This window comes from Python bivittatus, unplaced genomic scaffold (genome assembly GCF_059951505.1).
Source record: "Python bivittatus isolate LINGU-HERP-01145 unplaced genomic scaffold, Pbiv_v1 ctg000610_np1212, whole genome shotgun sequence".
NCBI lineage: Eukaryota > Metazoa > Chordata > Lepidosauria > Squamata > Pythonidae > Python > Python bivittatus.
This window is the reverse complement of record NW_028277088.1, coordinates 38,746,989-38,768,918: the sequence shown is the minus strand read 5'-3', so window position 1 is coordinate 38,768,918 and position 21,930 is coordinate 38,746,989. Positions and strand designations below refer to the sequence as shown.

Sequence of the window (21,930 nt, the reverse complement as noted above, 5' to 3'; positions counted from 1 at the left end):
CACAACAATTTAGTTCTCACAAGAGATGAACCAAAACCATTTGAGTAGTGAGTGAATCTGGTCTTGTATGGATAGGATCCAGTTAATTGCACTTAATTGTAATTGAAATTGCTAAAATTGTCAGGCTAACTTGCTGTTGTCTTCAAGTTCAGCTAACTTAACTTCCTTCTTCAACTCTGCCTTTTGTGAGACAGTGATATTTCCACTGTGACTGGAAGTTACGCAACCACTGCTACTTTTCTCTTGCCTGAAATATGTTGTTGAGCAATACTGAAATATTTGTGACTGTGTTAGCATATGATTTTTTTTGCACTCTGACAAAAACAGTGTTAGTGCTGCAACATGCAGAGGCTTGTGGTGCATCCTCTTGGCTGTACTCCAGATAAATTTTTCATGCTACGATGTTTCTATGGAGTGTGATTCGATAGTACACTATGGGTGTGCTACCTTTGCGTCAAAGAAGTTTTACATGGAGTTTCCTTTGAAGCTGATTTATGAAAAAATGCACCCCTCTTCTCCATTTCCAAAACTGAAACAAAGTGACTGGCTTGCTTCATTTGGTTATGTTTTGAGCCCCTTGTCTGGTAATTTTAGTAGCTGAAAGAAACATTTATGCACATGCAAAAACTGATGTCAAGAAGAATTACACTGCTGCCATGGTATGAGACACAAAATGAATTAGGGCAGACCTCCACAGCTTCTGTCTTCAGTCAGAATGTTGAAAGATTTTGTCCGAAACTCTGGAGGGAGGCAGCCAGTCATACAGAGCTAGATGAAGCAAGACTTTAACTCAGACTACAGTAGTTTTCAAAGTTTCTAATTTTGCTCAGTGAACACAGATTTGATTAGCACTCTTTTTCTTGGCAATCTCAGTTCAATAATTGTCAGCTCTGCCAGGTAAACCAGACAGGAAACATGACCAGATGAGCTATTTCTACTTTACTGATGGGCTACATTATCAGAATCTTGCAAGTCTGAAAGTACAAATCTCCCACCATCCCTGTTTACTGCCTGATCAGTTAGGGTGGGTCTTTTCTAAGTTTCTCTGTCCGTTACTCAGTTGGGGGCTCTCTCATTCCCTAGGCAGTGTCTCTTCCCCGCATCTTCCAAGGCCATTCTCACATTCCATTACAATAATGAAGCGTATTTTCTGCCTGAATATTATTTTTCAGGGGAAATAGTTCCTGAATATTATTGCAGTGTAGTCTGCTGTGAGCAGTTTTGAGCCAGTGGTGTATAAACATTGTAAAGAAATTAACAAACCCATGTTTCCTGTTTCTATTCTTAATACTGTCAATTTCATTAAGTCCTCATGTTTAGAAATGCAGACATAGGCACAGTCAGATTTTTTCTTTTACTTGTCAATTCTGCATACATTTCATTAATATTATTTCAGGAAACATGCTAAAAGATCCATACCTGGCATCCTAAGATTCCCAGACTTATTGGTACCAATTTACTTATCTCTTTGTCTACATTCACTTTCTTCCTATTTGCAGAGAGCTGCAAACTGCCCATCTTTTAATTTTTTTTTGTAATGTTCCTGAATAATGCCATAAAAGCACTGTGGAAAATTGAAAATGGAGGAAGGCTTAAACCGCTGCAGATTATAGAGCTCCTGCTATTACCCACCACTGCTTGTAAGTTCATCATCAGGACACCTTGCTAGTCACTCCCTTCTTGAATCTAAAGCAGGTCCATCTAATCAAATAGCATTTGGAGTCATACAGATTCCTAACGTTAGCAGGGCAAGAATGAAACTAGTTAGTTTTGTGCCCTAAACAGACACTTTTGATCTATCAACACTTCTAGACTTTCCATCTCCTAGCCCTTTTGATTTCAGTATAAAATACACCCAAGATTAACCCAGGCATATTTGACTGTGGATCTATTGCTTATTTTTCCTTTCTTGCAACTTTTCCCTGTTTCCTCTGCTCATGGAACAGAGCCAGAATGAAACTGACATTAGCTAATTACGGTAATCCTGCTGCAACTGTCTTTCGAACTGGATTTTTTTGGGGGGGAGGTGGCCTTTTGAGTTACAAAGACCATAATTGTCTCGAAAGAGGAATTACATAGTTATTTTATGCAGAGATTTTAGAACATTACGTTCAATGAAAAAATATTTGGCTTTGAAGATCTTGTTGCTTTTTTAGAAAGTATTAACTAGTCCGCATGAAATATTAGTTATCTTAATCTACCTTTTAAATAAGAATTTTTCAGTTGCATACACCAATTTCTCCACTAATGTGGTATAGTTACAGTTTAGTTAAAAGCTTGCCTGTTTTGTTACCTAGGGCTAAAAAATTCAGCTAAGGACTAGTAGAACAAAGGGATCTTACAAAAGTTACAAAACTGGATCCATGTTACTCAAATAGAGGATTGTCTACCTGCACAAATAATTACGAAATATTATAACAGGGCTGCAAATTCTGGATAACTATCTAGCAGCTGTTTGGATTCTTTGCAGACCAGACACTGTAGCCTATGTGGGATCATATGATATGAAATGCTGAAATCAAACTGTCTCTGCACATAAGAATGCCTGTAACATTTTTCACTTTCTAGAACATTAGTGTGATGCTTTTGCACAATACTTCATAAAAGCACTTTTAAATACAAATAACTAATTTAACATTCTTGCCTTATAAGCTATATAAAGATTAATATTATTGACAAAAGATTATCTGCTCTCAAATGAACTTCTTTAATGGTTTAACAATCATATAGGAAATGATCAAGATTTTTTTTTTTTTTAATTCCATTTGACCTCATAGTTTGCCACTTTGCTCTTAGGTCCATCAGTAATTTGTCAGCACTTTGTAGTATAAAGGTGTGTTGCTGGACTACTTGTAGATACTTCACCAAACTCTGTTATTCTATGCAAGTCTAGTGGAACTTCCACTGAGATACTGTTGACCATTTATAAAGAGGCTAAATTTTTCTACATATCATAGACAGATTATACATTAAAAATCCCAAGCTCAAAAATTTAGAGTTTAACAAATGATTTAGAAAAAAAAAAGCATGTGGAGAGAAAAGGCAAACTGACATGCCAATTTCTGGTCTGATGTATCTGATTGCAAAAAGCAAGCATGTCTACCATAAATTAAATACACATATATGTCATTCAGAAGTTTTCAGTCTGCATGGTGGTGGCAGAATATACTTCCATTCAGTTCTGCAGCCTCAAGGCAATCAAGGTTTTTGAAATGATTTAGATTTACACTGATTTTAATAATGATCTCTCCCTTCCTCCTCCATACACTGTAGAGACAGAAGTCATTTCACATTCCTTCAGAAAACACAGACTACTTTTTAAAGCCAGAGGGCATAATGTCTTTTGGGCTCTAGGCTGCATTTGACCTTGAGCGGCATGCCAGGGGCTGTACTCCAAGATATGGTAGGGGTGGGACAAAGCTAAAAATGATTTAAATAATATTATCTAAATACAATTATTATGACCATCCCCATGTATTGAATAATTTCTCCCTTTTGCCAAATTGAAAGTTACAGTTCTATAACTTCTTCCAAGTATTCCTATAAGAGGTAAAAGAGATAAAAGGCATTTTTGTTTTATAATGTGCCAATGTCCCATTTAATTTTTTTTAAATTTAAAAGAGTGTTTTTGAAAACGTTAGGTGTGTTAGGGAGCCTTAAAGGCCACTAGAATGTCTCTGTGTGTGTGTGTGTGTGTGTGTGACTATAGTTGCCACTTTGTATTCCCGATTTAAATCCTGATTTAAAGGAATTACAGTCAGAGCCAAATGTTCTGCTTAAAGATGGAACTAGGAAGAATATGGTAGGAAGCCTAAGAGAATAATGAGTTGACTTTTCAGACACTAATATACTGGTAATAACCCTAACCATTACACCAGTAATGGTTACCATTACATCCAGTAAAGGATTTGCTGATTAGCATTAGCAACATTAGGTGTGATTTTAGTTTATTTTTAGACTGTATTGTAAGATTCATTCACAAATACCACCAATTTATGAAGCATAAATAGATCACGTTTGCTAACCTAACATCTAAATTGTGAATAGTTTTTAGAACTCTGAGCAACTGTGTCAGAGTGAGAAATTAGACATACAAACTGACTTCTGGAGAAGAAATGGCGAACTGAAGATGGCTCAGCAAAAAGTGGAGCCGATGACTGCAACAGAATGAAGAGCCAACGAGTAGACTGGCTCTTTGTAATTCCTCTCCAGACCAGGACTTGAGATCACCCACGTGCTCCAGAGAGTTACTCCTTGCAAGGAGACCACAAGACAGCAGTGTCTGGTGGGTTTAGAGCTCTGGGAGACAAGGGAATAGCCACCTTGCTCAAACTGCAGTTGGTGCCTTTAAAAGGACACTGGGTTCTCATACTTCCTTTTCTAATCACTTCCAGAAATTGCTTGTTAACTGTTTTTCAGCTATTAGGAACCTTTGGATCAACAAGTTTTACAGCCCCGGGTGAGTTTCCTTCAATCCTTAGTGAAAGAAGTTTTAAATACAAGTTTAAGGACTTAATTTTTTTTTCTGAAATAAACAGTAAAAGAATAATTAAAATTTTGATTTTAGAAAGTTACAAATGGAGTAAGGATCCAGATAAATTAAGATTTTGGAATTAATTATAAAGAATCCTTCCCATAGGAAAATGCTTTTATTTTTAATTCTTAAAAAAAAAAAGACTTTAAAAATTGGACACTAAAGGGAACTAGAAGGAACTGAAGATTACAATTAAAGGCAAAGAACACTCAAACTCAACTTACAAATACAGAATGAAACAAAATATTTTAACATTGGACATACTGAAGGATATTTTTGAACAATGGACCCAGAAGTTAATTTTAAGAGTGTCTGCCTCTATAGATAGACTGTGTTTAAAAGATGCTATGGAAGAGGAACAAGTATTATCTGACATGATTGAGACTGAGTTGAGAGTGGATTTAAAAATGACAGAGTACAAGAATGACATGGAAAAAGATGTTACACTGGACGTACAAAAGCAACCAGATGATATCTTAAAAATTAAAAGGGATATACAAATAACCAAGAGAGTGAATTGGATAGTCTTCCTATATTGGATTTACAAAATAGGCTTGTTAAAGCTTTGAAGAATTTTGTGAGAAGGGACAAAGAAAAAATGAAAAGAAATCAAGTTCTAGGAATTATCTGAAGGGACTAAGGATCAAGATTGCTAGAAGTAAAAGGAATATAAAGTTGGTTTATTTGATCAAGGTTAAAATAGATACGTTGTTAACTCTGATAATCCTTAATTGATTTTTGCTGCTATCAGGACTGAAATGATGAGATTTTATGGATTTGTTTATAAAGACATGATATATGGGAAGAAGAGATCATTTGTTGTATTTTAAGAGAAGATAAGTTACTAAAATTGTTTATACTTGTAATGAAGGGGCAAGTCACTTCTTTATATATTTCTTTTCTTTTTCTTTACTATATTCTAACTTTTTCTTCCTTTTCTATTTTTCTTCCTTTTTTTCTTTTCTGCCCCTTCCATTTTTTAATTTTTTAATTTGTTTTTAGCTTGTATTGGTTTTTATTGTTGTAAATTGTAATCTTTAATAAAATTACTATAAAAAAAGAAAATAGACACACAAACTGTTGGTTTGAAATAAGAAGAAACCATCTGTTAGAATGTCATGAAATAAAATTTATATAGCATGTAGCCTCATCAGTCATGACCTTAGTTTACAAACAGGTTTTTCATTCTGCTTTCTGTTCTCATTAAGCATATTTTAAATCTCCTTCTTAGGAACTGGCCTCAAGCTAAGGAGTAACCTTCTTAGTTTACCAGCATACTTTTGGGTAAATTTTCTTATTAGTTTCTTAGATCAGGTTTCTCTTGACTGATTCATCCATAAGTGGAATATTGAAATTATGCAACTGCATACTATAGGCAGCTTTAAAATAGGGTGGATTAAAAAGACCTGATTTGTAATTTAAATATGGTTTTAATGAACATTTCAATTACATGATACTGAACTCCATGGAACTTACATACCATGTAAATGATCTTGTGTAGTATCTAGCTCTTGCACAGAGAGAGTTCAGTAACAATCCTGCTTCACTAAATAAAAGCAGTATAGTGCAAGAAGAATATGGTTTCACGATCCAGAGGTTGCAGGTATTTTTTAAGCATCACTTAGTAGAATGCATTAAAACTTCTAGAGTGCAGTTTTATAATAGCTGGATGCACACTCATGCATAGAAAAGTGCATCATTATTTTAAAGTTTTGCCTTAATATGTTGCGTGTACCCAGCCATTATTTTTATTTTTACATTTTTATCCCATCTTTTTTTTATATTTGGTCAACCTAAGGTGGTAAACATACCTAAAACTCCTGATTCCTATTTTCCCCACAATAACAACCCTGTGAGGTAGGTCGGGTTGAAAGAGAGTGACTGGCCCAGAGTCACCCAGCTGGCTTTCACATGTAAGGGAGGCCTAGACTACAGTCTCCTGGTTTCTAGGCCCACACCTTAATCACTACACCAAACTGACTCTCTATGTGAAGCAGCTAATTGTTATTCCAGAATCTGAGGGTAAAATAATTTCTTTTGGGGTAATCTGAGGGTAAAAGTGGAAAACCTGTCCAACTATTATAGAACTTCCATTCCCAGCATTTGTCCATTTTGGTTGTGCTCGGTGAGTGTTGGAAATACACGTTAAGACTGCATACTGTAAACTTTGGACTACTACAGGATATTTTTTTTCTTAAATAGGTAATACCCAGGATTAAAACTAGGATCCCTGAAATGCTATAGGCCTTCTGTCTATAGTAAGATCGGTAGAAATTTTGAATTTTGGAAACTTTAAATCAATTTTGGAATCACTTTGATCTAAATTACGGTTGTCCTATAATAATAATTCTTAAAAAAAACCCAAACATTTTAATTAATCTACTTATTGGTATCAAATTGGCAACCAGCAATCATACAGTTCATCAAGTGGAAACTTCCTGGACTTGACTTGGGCATATTTAGCAGCTATAGACTGGAGCAACTTACTTAGTCCCTCTGTACTGAGGTAATTCAACATCTATCTGTTACATTTGTAGCATGTTCTTCCTCCCTTAAAGGACACCCAAGATACATGTCTATATGTACTTGATTCAAAATGGAATTATATATAGCATCTAGTCCAAAATACAATTTTCATTGCATTTAAGTATTATTGCATTATAATCTCCTACCAACTGAAATAGATTCTGGAGATATAAAGTACATTCTCCTTTGTTTCATTGTACTCAGGCTTTTCTCACACCTCCACTGAAATCAGTGAACTTAACGTCTTCAATGTATATGACCTATCTTGCAGAAAAAAAATCAGAATGCAAAAATTTCAGAGAAAAAGTATTTTATGGCTATCTTACCATGTACCATTCATCTAAGAACTGAATCAAGAGATCCTTGAAAAGATGCCAGCTGGAACAGATGAAAAGCTCTTCCTTAGCAAGGAAGATCACTGAGAATATAACATTATATGTCCTGGACTGGTAATTTTAAATAGGAACTGAGGTTCACCTGTGATAAGCCATGAAATTACTGTTAATAAGCTACAGAACATACTGTACATCTTGTATTTCCTAACATGAGTAAATTTATTTCCTACGTAGATCAATATCATGTACCACACCTAAAAAGGTCTTTTTGGTGGTTATACTTTAACTGTGTTCCTGGAAGAAAGGTTGACATTAATACAAATTAATACTTATTTGAAAAGAGAAGAGAATGATCATGGGATAGAGAATGTGTCACTGAAGAACATGTATTCTATACACAAATAGTCACATATTTTATTTTTATTTATAAACATGCAGTAAAAAGGGCTGGTGAAGAATCTGGTCACATCTGAGATACACTTGCAGTCAGAGTAAACACTAATAATTGCTCTACGATATGAGTTTGGTTCATTATAGAGGAGAAGGCTTTGATGTGTATACTGAAATATTGTTTAAAAGTATCCAAATAAAACAGTTCATGTCTCACTAAACCATAACCCTCCATGCTCTTACTGCCTCTGTTTAGGGGGAGATGCAGCTAATCAAACAAAGGTAAGGTTTTAATTGCAATGGAAGAAATCATGTTAAGCTTGTTTATTTTTTTGTATATTATTTTGTAAATAATATTGTATATTATTTGTTAGCCAAATTCACTTATGGGTGAAAGTAATGGGTATTCAAAGATATATTTGCTGTCAAGCCAATGTATCATGTAAATGAGTTCACAAAGAATTTACTGTCACAGAAGGCTTTATCTCATAATGAAAGGCTACAATTCTTTGCATGCTTCCTTGGATATAAAGGCCAACCATCAGTGGAATATATTTTTAAATATCTATCTAATCACTCTTAAAGTGTCATACATTTGCCAGTTACTCCAGTTCAAAGGCAGACTTGCTTAAAGTTTTAAAATATAAATTAGCATATTACCTAATGTTCAGTTTTATTCAAACTCTGCTTAATGCTGTTTTAAGAAAAGAAAACAGTCTGAGATGGCTTATCTACAACTATGCGCAGGAAACAATCTTTCCTGCCCAAAAGAGTTATTCGTAAATCTGACTAAGCCCAACATTTTTACAGACCCAAGGGGTGGAAAAGCTCAGAATCTCAAACTACCTTTTTGTGACCCCCTCCATCATTTCCCAACCACAGTTGCTAGGGAAAAAAAAGTTTCCCAGTGTCTTGACCCAGGAAGCAAAACCTGCAGCATATGCCCTCAGTTTTTTTTTTTTTTTTTTAAACAAACTCACTTGGTGACTTTGGACCAGTCTCTCTGGCTGAAATTTCGCATAAGAGGCCCTATCCTTACTGATCTGAACTTGACCAAAGGTGCATGCAGATTGCAATAACCTGAGCGAATGATCCAAAAGTGCTGGCTATTTTCAAACAATAGTTATGGTTACCTTAGCCATGTTTGATTCCATTAAATGTTCTGGCTTCTCAGGAAACCCTGAGCCATCAACTAACCCCACAGGCTAGGTGCCCCTAAGACAGAAAGGTAAAATAGGGTCGGACGGTTTGTGGGGCAGCATGTCGTGGAAGCACAGCCCCAGAGTTCGGGCCCCGTTCCCAAAGGAAGGCGATTGCACCCTAAAAGCCCCGCCTGGAAGCTCTCCTTTGGCTTAGCTCCTCTCCCCCTGCTCGGTTCTCGGCACCGGGGGAAAAAAATCCCGTCCGGTCCGCGGGACTTCTATTTCTAAGCAGCAGAGAAAACCACCGTCACCTGAAGAGGCTCCCCTTGAGCACAGAGAAAGGTCGTGTTTTAATCCCTTTACCCTCCGAAAGTCCCTTCTGCCCTCCCGCCTCCACAGAACCGCCTCGTCTCTCAGCGCCTTTTTTCCCGTAGAGGAGGAGCCGCATTCTCGCGGCGATTGGTTAGGCCTGCTGCCAATCGGGCGGCCGAAGGGCGTGGCTAGGCGCGAGCCGGCTAGGGTCTGGCAAGAGCAGGAGCGGGCGTTCGAGTCAAAGCCTCGTTGTTGCCGGAGCCGCGGCGTTTCCTTTTCCTCACCCGACGTAGTCAGGCAGCGAGCGCGGACTTCGACTCCCAGCGCCGTCAGTCTCGGGCGCGCCATGGAGGAGGAGCGGGCCGGGGAGCAGATGAGACCGCTACTCACAACGGTAATTCAGCGCGGGGAGGAGGCGGAGGCGGGGAAAAAGTTGGGGAGACAGAAGGGAGGCGCCCCCTTTCCCGCTTTCCTCTCACCCGGGGCTTTGCGGTCGCCGCCGCCTCCGCCGCCGCTGCTCCCCTTTGTGGGGGCGGAGCTCGGGGTCTCTTCCCTCGCCCGGCTGCCGTGAGGAAGCGCCGCTGCCGGGCGCTTAATGCCGCGGAGGTAACCCAAAGCTCGGCGTTCGTGCTCTCGGTCTCTGTCTGTCACAGGTGTCAGTCCTGGAGCCATGTGGAGAGGGTTGCGGAAGAGTTTGCCCTCATTCGTTCTTCTCCCTTGCTTGGTTCATCTCCAGGCAACAGAGCGTGCACCCAGAGCCCAAAATAACAGTATTGTTGCCGCCCAGTAAGTTCAGGGCTGGTTAGGCTAATCTGAGCAGCCGTCCGTGTAATTCTAGTGTAATTCTTCCCTTTCCTCTGGGCGAAATATTTCTCGTCAGCATCTTCTCATGCCCCAGTTGCTCGTTTCCTGTTTCTGTGTACGCGTGAGAGAGACTTTTCTTTTTACAGCAGCTCCTGGCCTCCTGTTCGTTGCTTTTGTTTAGGCCGAGCCCTAGATATGGTGAGGACAGGCCAGAGAGGGAGCTTGGGTTCTTTGTTCCCCGCCCGGCTCGCTCGCTCTTTCTCTCCCTCAGCCTCTTCCATCCCACACGCTCATTTCAGACCACAGTACACATTGAAGAGTGTCAAGCAAGGTAAAGGAGGACAGTGAGCGGATTGTAAGATCAAACCTGGTGTATGTTGTGGGCTGGAGTACAACTATATAGGTGAATCTCTGGAGGCAGTTGCAATGTCTGCTTGTGAGGCTCTGCTCCCCTGTTCTTTACCGTTTAACTCCCTTTGGGAGTGCAAACACATGGCTTGCCAGTTCTTTTGTCCTCAGAGCTCGCTGTCATGTGGAGCTCAAGGAAATGATGTGCTGTTTCTAGGCCCTTTTCATTGCCGGTATTTATGGAGGTGGTCATCAAGGGATAATATAACAGTGATTCCCTTTACTTCCGTTTGAGACTGCAGTTGAAATGAAGCAGACACATGCCTGTTCAGTAATACTTCTGGGTTTTTTTCTTCTTTTTTTTTGAGGAAGTGTGATTTTTGGGGGGGGGGGGAACTCAGTTTAGGTGAAGTTTTTGTTGAGTTTCTGCCACATGTCCTAATGTTAACCTTGAGTTCATTGCCAAGGTTTCTTGAGGCTATGCTTTGGCAATTAATCTAACTTAATTGGGTGGTAAAAATGGGCACTAGGTACTGGAAAGCTTTTCTGACAGGATGATAAGCAAACAAACACTCTGCTGTACATGCCTTTTTTACTGTTATTTTTCCTACTCCATGATCTATATTAATAAACAAGCTAACCAGTAGCTTTAACCTCAATACGCATTACTCATAATGCAAAAGATGGTGCGCAAACATTTTGGATAACATCACAGTGGCCCAGAAAAGCAGTTTAAATAATACCCGGTCAGATCTTGCAGGCTCTGATGTTTGGCTTGGTGTTCTTGCAACCGTATCCAAGCAATACCTTAAAATTCCTATCTAAATGCATGAAATGTTTATAATTCAGATTATTTTGAACTCAGAGCATCTTATTTTGAGTTGGAAACTATTGTTTCTAGTGTAAAATGTTTTGCATTCAAAACAGGTTGCATGGTTCATTTTGGATGTGCTTTGAATTCAAAATATGCATTTTGAATTTGAAACAATTTAAATTTGAAATGTTGTGCACATCTCTGTTTCCTAGGGTTTATGGTTCTCAGGCAAGAGCTCATTTAAACCCCTCTTTAAACAGTGGGGTCCCCAGAAGCGGTGCAACAGAGATGGCTTCTGGACTCCACATATGGCTGGAAGTTTTGAATAACTTTGTATTTCCCTGAAATGCCTAATAGCAAGGCTTTATTGTGAATCAGGCCTTATATTCTTGTGATACTGACCATAGTAAAACGGGAGGATACTTTTGGACTGCATTTGGGCTAGTTTCCCTCTTATTCCCCTCCCTAAAATGGTATACTGTGTGAAGAGAACAATTTAACATAATGTTTTGGGGAAAATTATGTGTGATTCTTCTGGTAGTTTACCATAGCTTTTCTTACGGAAGAAATCCTTCAGTACTCACTTAGGAGGGTTTAAGTGTTATTGTATTTGGACTGCTTTCATGTATACACTTTTAGCTCCTCTTTGCCTCCTCTGAATATTACAAAGCTAAGTGTCTGAGAAGACTGAATGTTACTCAGTGAAAAGTTGTATATTGAGAAGAGAGGAATGAAAGTTTGACCATATTATTTGTTCTGTGATGGTTTTAGCAAAAGTGGATTTCCTTGCCCTTTTCCCACTGCTTCAGTTATTGTCTCATTGGGCTAAGTTTAATTTTTCATTTGCACATTGGACTTTGTTTACTGTTCAAAATATACTTGCAGGAATAACTTTGCAGCTTTTGAATTCTTAAAGGTCACTAAAGGTGGTAGTGGCTCCAGCCCGTTTTCTTGTCTGTGGCAAAAAGAGCACTAATTTATGCTAATTAAAATGCTTACATAATAAAATGGATATAGATTTCTTGTGCACTATTTAACTCTACAGTTAGTTGTAGTTTATTTAAAAGTGGAATATTTACTAGTTGCCTTGTTTTTATTTTAAGACACTGCTCTCTGATCAACCTCTTCTGACCATTCACATATGATCATACTTACTCTTTCCCCCTACCCCACCCTTCTGTGGAACATACTGTCTCTTTAAGAAGGCTCTTAAAATCATCTTGTTTCAATGGACCTTTGGAGCCTACACTGATTGTAGGTGTCCATCTATTATTTATTTCCAATATTATTGTGATTGCTGATTATTGTAGTTTTTGATTGCTTTGTAATATTCTGTGTTTTGGTTTGCTCTGTTTACCTCCAAGAGTCGGTCTGATTGAGGTGATATATATCTGTTGTAAAATGAATAAACATTCTGGTACTTTCCTCCTAGTACTACAAATACCTTTAAAAGTTTGTAGATAGTGCATAGTATTCTTTTTAGAAGGTCTTCACATGCAAATACCACCTGTTAAGGTCCTTGTTTTCTTGCTTTCACAATGTATTTTTCCAGTTTCATATTTTTACTAGTGTGTATTTTTAATAATCCCTGTTTGGAAGATAATTTATGTATGAAAGTAAAGTTTTATCAAACAGTAACATTATAGTAACATCCTACAGATACCTAAACACTAGTGCATTCTGTCATTTGTTAGAAAGCAATGCTAAATTATAAACATATAGGATCCTACATATTATACAACCTACATCTGTGGCATACTGAATTCTTCAATGAAATTTGTTCTACTGAAGGACATTAACAGGTGAAGCAAGCCTCACATACATGCTCCATGCATTTTGGTGCCAAGTAACCAACATCACATTAACCAGTGGAGCCCACTTAAAGGTCTCCCTGATTTGCCCCGATCATCCATGTATATGCATGTATTTTCCCAGTTTGCAGTTAGCTTCGCCAGATGGCTCCTGGATATGAGAGAGATGGAATGATTTTTCCCATGGCCTATACAATTTATGCTTTTCTCTCTCCCTACTCCATCTTAAGTTATCTGAAATAGATGAAGAGAAGAAAGAGATGAACATGCTGTCAAAAGAAAGTTATTGTGCTTTTATACCTTTCTGTTTTGTTGAACATGGGAGACACTAGAGATTCTAATTTAAATGGAATCCTAGCATTTTAAAATTAATTTTAATTAATTTTTTTAATTATGAAAAAAGAAAATACATAAAAGTGCTTTAACATAAAAGTGAAAAAATACAACAAAAAAGTTAATATATCATAATAGTACACAGTTACAATTCCATATATGCTTATCAAATACAAATGTTATTCAAGTACATATATATTTCTAATAGAGTTATATGACTATCCTGTTTTTTTTAACCCAGTGTATTTTGTATAAATGAGTCCCATATTTCATTATGCTTGTCCATACAACAGATTGTCTACATTTATAGGCAATCTGCTCAAAAGTAGCAAGTGTAATCAGGTCTTGACTAAATGGGACCGTACACTTATCTCTCCAATGTTGCAGTATCAGTCTTTTGGCCATAGTAAGGGCACAGAGAATCCATTTACATTGTCTGGTTGTCAAGTTCCATGTACTAGGTATATACTTCAAAAGAATATTATCCTCTGAAAATTTTAGCATTTTCTACTACTTTCTCCCAAAACTTAATAAGTATAGGACATTGTAAAAATGTATGTCTTAAAGAGCCATTGTCCTTATTACATCTCCAACAAAATGCTGTTTTTGACAATCCTTTTCTATACAAATGTAGTGGAGTCCAATAAATTCTAAATATTATTTTTTGTTGTATAAGTGATAGTTTAAGGACCATTGACGCTCTTGCTATAGAAGTTAAGGCACTGTCCCATTGTCTAGGCAATACAGAAACCTCCAATTCTTTATTCCACTCATACCTCAGTATTTGCATATCAAATTGATTTATTGATAACAAATATCTATACAAACTAATAGATTTTTTAGTTTTAAAGGATTTAACAAGTTGTTCTAATATCTCAGGTGTCTCAGAAGCTGAAAATGCTGCTGGTCCAAACAAAGTTGTTAACAAATGTTGTAGTTGTAAATATTGCCATTGGGGTATATCTGATTGATGATGTTTATCTCTTAGCATACGTTAAAAATTCATCTTCGTCATCTATCAGTTGGTCCAAAGTCAATATCTCCGCTTCCATCCAATTTTTCCATATCATCATCTTTTTTATAACTTTTAAAGTTGGGTTTCCCCATAAAGTCAGTTTGGCATGGGAAAAAGAGTCAAATTTTTTCTTATTAGACATTACTTTCCATAGCTTTCTAACTGACAAAATTGTTTCCACACATATTAGAGTTTTAGTGTATTTTAATCCTAATACTGTCCATCCAACCAAAGGTGTTATATGTATATATTCCAAAGTTGCCCAGATTGGAAAATTATCACCACTTGTTGGCTTCCAGTAGTTAATACTTGACAATAGATAAGCATTATGATATAGCTCCAGATTTGGAATACCAACTTCTCCCTCAATTGATAATTGCATTTACTGTAAAGATACAGTATTCTTGGTATTGAAGAACCCCATAGAAATTTTCTAAACAATTTATTTTCTGAAAATATTTTCCAGATATTTCCAAACTGGAATTCCTCTCAGAATATAAATGAATCTGGGAATAATATTCATTTTGAGAGTGTTCACCTTTCCCCAAAAAGTGAGGTTTAATGACTCCGATCTATTGATATCTGAAGAAACCTCTGTATATTTTATATTACATGTTACTGAGTTATAACCTTTGGTATAGATGTACCTAAATATTTAATAGATTCGGTACAAATACGGAATTGATATTTGAGTAATCCAATTCCAATTTGGACCAGTTAATAGAGAATCCTGCTATTTTACTAAAGGCATCTATCATTTGCATCAACACTGGAATAGTAGTATGAGGTTTAGAAATAAACAAGAGAATGTCATCTGCAAATAAAATCCTAGCATTAATAGACCTGATATATTGTATATACTCTGATTTTGAAGCAGTCTATTACTGGATAAGGATGAAGGATCCAGATTTTATTGCAGAACCTTAACGTTTACATTTAGCTTTGATTTGAATCAGCATGCTTATAGTTAAATTTTCAAAAAGTAATGGCTTTCTATATTTTTCATCATAACATAGTAACTTAAGATGAAAATGTAATGAACATATGACTATCCTAAAAAGAAAATAACTATGTATATTCAAGCAGTGCTATATAATTCTTGGTTTTTTTTAACAAAGTATCATTTGAATAGTGAATCTGAGAATTATTTTCTACTTGCTCTTGCTTTGACTTCATAGTACATATGTTCGCTATCTTATGCATATGTTCATATTATGCACAAGATACTATAGAATCCAGAAAAATCATCAAAACACTGTGGACATAAGGTGGTTGCCATTTGTTATAGTATACTTGTTTTAAAATGGTATTGCTACACACACACACAGAGTTATAAGCAGGCAATATTTCATAATTCTTTCCTAAGTCAATGTTAATAAAGTTGTATAGGTGCTCAGCATATTTTGGCTTGAAATTTCTTCTGTTTTTATATTTCTTGCTTCCTCTTTAAGGCTGTTTGAAATTAGAATCTTGCTTTCTCCAATTTAAATATAATAAACCTAAAAGATTTACGGGTAATCCTTGCTTACTGACTGCCACGTTCTGTGACCATTTGAAGTTATGATGGTGCTGAAAAAACTTTATGACCAATGCCCTCATTTATGAACTTCGTAGCATTCCTCAATCACATGATCACCATTACAGTCAGTATACATTGTCCTGTACCTGACTTGCTGTTTTTCTCCCCCCCCCCCGCCTCACAGAGCGGAGAGATTGGAGAGGAAGGGATTACAGGAGAATAAGCAGGCACACAATGGGGAGTACAGCGGGGTGTTTGTGTAGCGCGCTTGTGGCTGCCAGTACAAGCACATTGCTTTTGATGTGTATTCTTCATTGTGTGTCTGCTTACTCTGTTGTAATCCCATCCTCTCCAATAAATGTAAATACAAATATTCCTTTCTTGTTAAATATCCCAGCACCAGGGTGAGCATTCGAAAGGGTGGGGGAGTGTTGAGAAGGCAAACAAAAGCCAAAGGTATGAAACTGATTACTCTTGTCAGTTTTGAGCCAGCTATCCCAGTGCTGCCAGGGTGAACATTCCAAAGGGTAGGGCAGTGGGGAAAAGAAAAGCATAGTTGCAATTATGTGATTTCCCACCTAATGACTGCTTTGCTTAGTGATGGAGTTGCCAGTCCCAATTGTGGTCGCTAATGAGGACTACCTGTATTCTGTTTCTAAATAGTGAAAATAACTATGATACTTTCTAGCTGACTGCCTAAACAAGACATCTCTTGCAAAAAGACTTGCCATAATAATATTTTATTGGTCTTGATATTATGTTATGCTACACCTTAACTGAGTTTTATGTAATCTTACTGATTATTTATAAATAATTACATATATATTTATAGATAATATAAAATTATGGAAACAGAAGTTGTGATGTGGGATTCATAAGTAGGTATATGATATGATATGCATTAATTTTATCTTAAAGTTTGTGACTAATTCTAAATCTGATGATTTCAAAGAGTTCACTCTAAAAATAAATAGGAGCAGTTCTACATGACTATTATATTCTGTAACTGTTTCTGTTGCCTCATAGTGTAGCCTATGCATACTCCAGCCTATTCCCCTGATACTATTTTCCTTTAGAAATCCACTTTTGACAAGCTAGTTTTATGATAGTTTATTCTCAAAAATATGTCTAACAAGGATGCATAAGCAGAATACAAAGGCAAGAGCAAATTAAAGCCAATCTTCCCTAGTAACTGATGTTAAGAAACATCCTGGAAGTATTCTTTTGGAGACCTTAACTATTTTTGTTATAAAGTACATTGGTACCTCGGTTCACAAACTTAATTCGTTCCACGATTCTGGTCGCGAACGGAATTGGTCGTGAACCGAATCAAATTTCCCCATAAGGTTCAATGTAAATAAGGTTAATCCACTCTGACCCCTACGAACGTGGTCGCCAACTGAATTGGTCGCCAACCGAATAAAATTTTCCCATAAGGTTCAATGTAAATAAGGTTAATCCATTCTGAACCATATGTATTTCTTTTTTAATCACAAAAATATGAAACAAAGTACAGTACAGTACAGTATAAAGAGAGAGAACACTAACCTTGCCTGAGGCGACACCAAAAAGGTTCACAGCAAGTGTCTGTCTGCGACAGCGATCTTGCCTAGAGGAAGCCATGACCACGTGTCAGAGCAGGGAAGTTGGCCGCGGGTCGTGTTTGTCACCCAATGCGGAGTTTGTGAATGGAAGCAAAATTTTGTGAACGCTGCTGTTTGTGAACCGAATTGTTTGTGAACAGAAGCGTTCATGAACTGAGATATTACTGTATTATTTATTCTTTAAATAATAGTGAGTTACTCTTCATCCTTAACTTCAAATAATTTGTGAACTAATTAGAAGATACCAGTTTCCTAAACAATCCTTGGAAATTCCACAGTTCCCATCCTTTTACTGTGAGAAATTGAAAAAAAAAAAAAAAAGATTTGGCATACCTTCTTGTATGCGCTATTTTCTAACTGTATATCACCTGTCTCATTTTTGGAACTCACAATTTTTCTCTAAAATCAGTTTTTTTCGGCTGCTTTATGACAAATCTTTTGGGCAAGTACAGCTTTTGTAGTCTGGTAAGTGCAGCGTATTTCAAAGTTGCAACACTATCATGTTACTTTTAATATGCTGTTAGTGAAAGGTGTATTCTACTTACATAAAAAGGAAATCAAATACAGTAAGCATTGTGAAATTGACTAGAAGAAATTTAGATCTGATTTGCTGATCAGATTTATTTATGAAATCAATTAGAGAATAGACATTTTATAGAGAGAAAGTTAAGCACCAAGTTGTTTCCAGGAAGAAATTGATAGCTAAGGAAGGATGTTCAAAAACAAACAGTGTCTTGTGGAGTCCTTGGTGTTCTCTGACCTTGGTTGTTTGCTTGCAGATGTTTCATTACCTCACTGGGTAACATCATCAGTGCTAATGAGTGTGGGGTTTGCTCCCTGTTTATATACAGTAGCTTGCCCTGCCAGTGTTGGGGTGTGGTTTTCTCCTTGGTAGTTCCTTGATTAGGGTATTGTTTTCTGCTTGATTGTTTGATGTTAATCCCTGCTTATTTGGGTGTTGGTTGCTGGAGGGGATGTGTTCTGGTCTTTTTTTGTTTCCTTCTTAGTTTTTTGTTATCTCTTTTAAATGGTATATAAATATGGTTTATTTCTATGTGTCTATTGATGATTTGTCTGAATGCTAAGCTTCCAGGAATTCCCTAGCATTTTTGGGTTTGGCTTGGTTTAAGATGCTGACAGTTTCCAGCTGAAACTAAGGAGTTTTCATTGTATTTTCTGACCGCTAGTTGGTGTTCATGGATCCACTCTGCTAGTCTTCTGCCTGCTGTCCTACACAGTGGCTGTTAGAGTCCTTACACCAGGGGTTGGGAACCTATGGCTCGCGAGCCAGATGTGGCTCTTTTGATGGCTGCATCTGGCTCGCTGCCAAATCTTTAATAAAAAAAATAACGGGGTAAGGCTTAGAACACGACTTCTATCCGCCGAGCGCAGGCCACGCCCTTCTCCGCATCGGATCCGCATCCAGCATCCTTTGGACTCACCCTACTTTGCCCCGCAGCATCTGTGGCCAAACGGGCCTGGAGCCGCATCGTCCTCCGCAGGCAGCCGCAAATCGAGGCCCCGGCTTCGGCCTAGCTCCCGTCGGCGGCCCACGCGAATGCGATCCGGGTGCACCGCTTTGCATCCTGCTTCCGCTGCCCCTGCTGTTGGGTGAGTCCTCATTTTGGGCTGGCCCCCTGTTTGTGGCCCCAACGAGGTACGAGACATATTTCAGGCATGGTGCCGCTTTCCACCAGTGGCCGAAAATCGAGCCCCTGGCTTGGGCCTAACCTCCTTGACGGCCTGTAAGGGTCCATCCCACCAGCTACACCCACGTATCAACCAGACTACAAAGCCATCAGCAAAACCATGCAGCACCAGAAGTCGCATTAATGGTAAGAAGTACTTTATTCATCATTGGTTAGCAACAGCATAACAACGTTATTAAAAAGAATTCAGAGACTTATTGTACTTTAAAAGTGTTGGTCTTACATAAAATGCACACATTTACTTGTATTTAGTTTTAAACATATTGTATGGCTCTCACGGAATTACATTTCAAAATATATGGCGTTCATGGCACTCTCAGACAAAAAGGTTCCCGACCCCTGCCTTACACTATATGTTGTTGATGAATCTTGTTGTTTCTTCTTGGGCTACTGGGTCTTTTGGTTTACTTAAGATGTTTTGGAGGACTTTAGTTGGTTTGTGTGCTATGGTGATGTTGTATAGTTGTAATAGTCTGTTGGTGGTTTCTGAGATGTTTTTGATGTATGGCAATGTTATCCTTTTCATAGCATATGTTGGTTGTGCTGTAGTGGGTTGATTGGTCAGGCATTTTTTGATAAAGTTGTATGAGTATCCATTTTGTTGGAAGATATTTGTATGGGTGGTCTGTTTTGTTTTTCTGGTCTTCCAGGTTTCTGCAGTGTGTTTTGGCTCATCTGATTAATGTTCTTACACAGCTCCTCTTGTGGGAAGTTGGGTTGTTACTTTGGCAATGGAGCACTTGGTTAGTGGAGGTTGTTTTTTGATAGACTTGCATTTAAAATTTGCCACCATTTCCTGTGCTGCTGAGGATATCCAGGAAGGGTAATGTGTTGTTTTCTTCTTCCCTTGTGAATTTTATTCCTTTGAAGATGTTGTTGATTGTTTCATGTGTCTTCTCTAATTGTTCCTTTTTTATTATGATGGTGTCGTCTACATACCTGAACCATACTTTTAATTCTATGTGTGGGAGTGTAATAGTTTCTAGATGCTGCATTACGGTCTCTGCTATGAGTCCTAAGAGTGGTGATCCCATGGGTGTTCCTCTGATTTGTTGGTATATCTGTCCATCAAACTGAAAGGAGTTAGTGAGGCAGAAGCTGATGAGGTCCATGATTCTGGATATTTCAGTCTTAGTGTATTTGGCTAGGTTGGGTATATTGTGCAGTGCTGCTGCCATGGATTCTTTCACTAGTTCTGGATCTATGGACATCAAGAATTCTGTGACATTGAATGAAACCTTAATTTCATCTTCTTCTATTTTTAGGCCTTTGATTTTCTGGAGGCACTGTAGTGGGGAATTGATAGAATATTAGCTTTCCTCTGTGAGATGTCCAAGTTTTTTTGTAAGTTCTTTGGCTATGTTGTAAATTGGGATCCTTGTTAATTATACAATTGGACAAAGAGGTATGTTGGTCTTGTGTATTTTTGGACATCTGTAGAATCGTGTGAGGATGGGTCTGCTGCTTTTAATCCACAACTGTTCTTCTCTTGTGGTTTGACCTTTCTTGGTTAGGTTGTTGAGGGTTCCCTTGATCTGGCTGCCCAGTTTCTGTATTGGGTTGGTGTTTATTGGGATGTAAGTTTCTTTGTTCTCTAATAACTCTTTGGGTTTCTTTGGCTTTCTGTAGTTATTGTGTTCTGTCCTTTATAACCATGGTTCGGCTTTTGTCTGCTGGGAGCATGGTGATGGTTTGGTCTTTCTTTAGGTTTTTGAGGGCCAGATAAACAATCAAGCAGAAAACATTACCCTAATCAAGGAACTACCAAGGAGAAAACCACACCCCCACCAACACTGGCTGGGCAAGCTACCATATATAAACAGGGAGCAAATACCATACTCATTAGCACTGATGATGTTACCTAGTTGGGTAATGAAATGTCTGCCAGCAAACCACCAAGCTCAGAGAGCACCAAGGACAACATGGTTCAACCCTGAGCTACATATGTTCATTTCTATTGAAACTGTCTTATGTGCAAAAATGATGATTTGAAACTGTATATGTTTACTAGAATATGTATCTGTGTTACACTTAACCAGCACTTCATTAAAGGACCGTATCTTTTCTGAGCTTGCTGTGGTAGCCATACAGGTACAGTACACGTCTAAGTTAAGGAGGTGGCCACAAGGCAGTGATACATGGCTGCAACCTGTTGATGCCTCAATAACATCTCAAATGTGTATTTTCCTGAGACACACAGCTATTGTTGGTGTCAGTCCTTTGAGGTAGTCCAGTCAAGAAGCACAAACCATGAGTACTAACACTATATTTATTATAATGATACAGTAACAGAATCTTGTAGCTCTGAAAGAATTTCTCTCCTCCTTCATTTTTACTTTCCAGAAAATTAGGGAGGATCCCTTCTGAAATGCTTCCTGTGCCCCTTTTCCTTCTGTGGGCTGAGATACGTTTTGCATGATGGTTGTCTGGGCTATGTCTCTTCCTCATTTCCAAGATCATTCCCACATACCATTACATGTGGTGGGCTCAGGAAAGAATTGCTGCTCCTTTAAGGAGTTGCCACAAGGCACTACTAGGATGCCCAAGCTGAATTCAAAACTTCTTTTCCTGCTTTAAATCTGAATGTTACACAACTCTAAAGTTTACAGATAGCACTTTGAATTTAAAAGCGTGACAGTGGTAGCCTGTGACCATTGTGCTAGCACTTACCAAAAACATGTTGCTTTTCTAATACCTCCTATTTCTTACACAGTTATGTGTGGCGCACATGCTC

The 21,930-nt window shown here is 37.8% G+C and overlaps 1 protein-coding gene and 1 long non-coding RNA gene across 15 annotated transcripts in view; one reads left to right on the top strand and one right to left on the bottom strand.

The window, feature by feature from the left end:
- The window catches only part of LOC148214602 (uncharacterized), a 66,134-nt gene extending 57,195 nt beyond the window's left edge, over nt 1–8,939 (bottom strand). The window contains exon 1 of the long non-coding RNA XR_015797918.1: nt 8,919–8,939. This is a non-coding gene — a long non-coding RNA (uncharacterized LOC148214602). The remainder of the gene's footprint in view (nt 1–8,918) is intronic.
- Nucleotides 8,940–9,445: 506 nt separating this feature from the next.
- The window catches only part of SLC4A7 (solute carrier family 4 member 7), a 103,861-nt gene continuing 91,376 nt past the window's right edge, over nt 9,446–21,930 (top strand). For 8 of the 14 annotated variants that reach the window (XR_015797917.1, XR_015797916.1, XM_088150824.1 and 5 more), the window contains exon 1: nt 9,447–9,633. Coding sequence is in view for 12 of the 14 variants with exons in the window: in XM_088150824.1 (XP_088006950.1) it covers nt 9,586–9,633 (48 nt within the window). In the remaining 2 variants the exon portion in view is untranslated. Of the gene's footprint in view, nt 9,634–21,930 lie in introns of all 14 variants that reach the window. The other 6 variants (XM_088150829.1, XM_088150831.1, XM_025168108.2 and 3 more) reach the window with 4 other exon arrangements.